The sequence below is a fragment of the Pseudomyrmex gracilis genome, unplaced genomic scaffold (assembly GCF_002006095.1).
Source record: "Pseudomyrmex gracilis isolate BER0280 unplaced genomic scaffold, ASM200609v1 scaffold_718, whole genome shotgun sequence".
NCBI classification, from domain to species: Eukaryota; Metazoa; Arthropoda; class Insecta; order Hymenoptera; family Formicidae; genus Pseudomyrmex; species Pseudomyrmex gracilis.
Genome location: NW_018021302.1, coordinates 12,748 through 15,250, shown reverse-complemented (window position 1 = coordinate 15,250; position 2,503 = coordinate 12,748). Strand labels below are relative to the sequence as shown.

At 32.3% G+C, this 2,503-nt stretch overlaps 1 protein-coding gene across 1 annotated transcript in view; it reads left to right on the top strand.

Moving 5' to 3' along the window:
- Positions 1-1,961, top strand: part of LOC109861383 (sodium-dependent dopamine transporter) — a gene marked incomplete at its 3' end in the record, with an annotated part of 46,586 nt that extends 44,625 nt beyond the window's left edge. The window contains exon 10 of the mRNA XM_020441008.1: positions 1,794-1,961. Within this exon, the coding sequence (XP_020296597.1) occupies positions 1,794-1,961 (168 nt within the window). The remainder of the gene's footprint in view (positions 1-1,793) is intronic.
- Positions 1,962-2,503: the final 542 nt, after the last annotated feature.

Here is a 2,503-nt window from a genome sequence, read left to right as displayed (position 1 = left end):
AGGCAATTCATCGTCTTTCTAAATTTTAACGCGTCTTAGGGCCGTAGTGCGGTAGTGACACTTTTCCGGACATGGGTCCCTATACTCAAATGTTTTCTACTGTTGCACTGAATAACCCCTAGAAGTTTGATCCCATAGTTCTGAAACACCCTGTATAGGAGGAGCTAATATAACAGCATATACTATAACATATACATATTAAAATATAATCGTGCGAAGCGCGTCGGACTGTCCTACGCGCGTAAGACAGCCCGATGCACGCTTATTCGCTGATCTTTGTTAATTAAGATCTCAATAACTATTGCAAATCTAACAAAATGGTATAGGACTTATCGACCCAGTTTTACTCTTTCTATCTGTTTACGGGAAATGTTACACTAATTCTGGGACACCCTGTATATATACAGAATGTTTCACCTAACTTGAGCATCCCAAATATTTCGCCTATTTTTTATGATAGGAGGATGCCAAAAAGGGTCATTATTCATATTCAGTTCGAGAAGACAAATACTGTAATAAACAGAAAATTTTTTCAAAATCATATTTTTAAAGATTTAAAGGTCATTGTCACTTTTTAAATCTGTAAGTACATGTTTATCCTCGCGATATGATAGGCAAGATCAAGACGAATCTAAAAAGTTCTTGTTTATTACAGTATTTGTCTTCTCGATCTGAATAATGACCTTTTTCGGCCTCCTCTTATCATAAAAAATGAGCGAGATATTTAGGATGCTAAAGTTAAGTAAGAAACTCTGTATATGTGTGTGTATATATAGAGAGTGTCCCGTAATTGGCGTCTCATCGCTCGTAGGCAAGAAGAAGGGGTTATTCTAAGACGAAAAGTCTTATGCCACTTTGGAAGATTCGCAATAATTAACGAGATATGAATTAATAAAGATCCGCTAAGGCAAGATCAGCGTGCATCCAGCGTAAGGAGAGCGTAAGGACAGCTTAGTCTTTCTCGCGGATAGCGCGATCCCCGAACGCAGCTTATATGCTGTTTAGGTGCACATACTATTCTATTAGTTCCTCCCATTCCAACGCAACGGCGCGTCTACGCGAAAGACTAGGCTATTCTTACGCTCCCTTTACGCTGGATGCACGGTGATTAGCCGATTTTTATTATTTCATATCTTGTTAATTATTGCGAATCTTCCAAAGTTATATAGAACTTTTTGTCTTAGAATAACTCCTTCTTCTTGCCTATGATCGGTGAGACGGCAATTCTGGGACACCCTGTATATATATGTTGATATTACACTCACGTGTAAATTTTTACACGTAAGTTTGAATTGAAATTTTAATTCTTAAATTCACACACATATAGAATGCTATATTTATTATCACTTATATGAGAAATCCCTGGAATTCGGAGATTCCAGGTTTGACTCCTGGTCGAGATGTTTTGTTTACAATATTTTAAAGTAGATAAAGGGGATAAACAAGAATTTCTAATATAAGTGATGCAAATATAGCATTCTATATGAATTTAAGAATTGAAATTTTAATTCAACTCACGTGTGAAAATTTACACGTGAGTATAATATAAATGAGTAATATAAATATATTGTAATATAAATATAGTGTAATATAAATATATATACATTATATATATATATATATATATATATATATATATATATATAGACATATATATATATTTATTTATTTCACAACAAACATTCAGCATAAAGCTCTCGTGAAAGTTTAAATTTCGCGCTGTTAATTTGAAACTTAAGAGCCTAAAACTCTTTATTAATTATTTATAAATGTCTTATTTTTTCTTTTCCTAGTTTATTATTGTCTATGGTTTAATGGGCTATGAACCATTATCATACGAGGATTATGTTTATCCTGTTTGGGCAAATATATTGGGCTGGCTGATCGCATGTTCCTCTATTGTTATGATCCCAGGTATGGCAATTTACAAAATCAGCGTCACACCTGGATGTTTTATTCATGTAAGTATAATAAAGAATAAAACAAAATACAAAACAAATTTTATTTAAATTCAGTGAAAGAAATTGCGGCTCTGTTATTTAAAATATAAAAAGAAAAAGATCTTAAAGAGCATATAACACGGTTGTTGATTGTATAAAAATGTAATTTATTGTGTGAAATAATACAGTAAAATACAGTAAATTCAGACGTTTCGACTGGGAAGTTTGGTCTTTTTTAGTGAAATATGTATATCTGAAGCTAAAATGTTGAGTGTATAAGTAATAAACTCTGAACAAAGTACTAAACAATAAAGCAATATCTATACAGTAAGTAAAGAAAACTATAAATTACTCACAAAACAAAGGAGGTGATATTATATTACGTAACATATTGTAGTGTCTATGACTTGCATAGGTAGATAGTCAAGAGGAGACTGAGTGTTGTATAATTTTTGAATTTAATATACAAAGGAAAACACACAAACTTCAACACTTAGTGCTCGAGATTTAAAACAAGGTGTGCCATTAAATTTGACTATTCACTAATCTACTTTCACTAATTT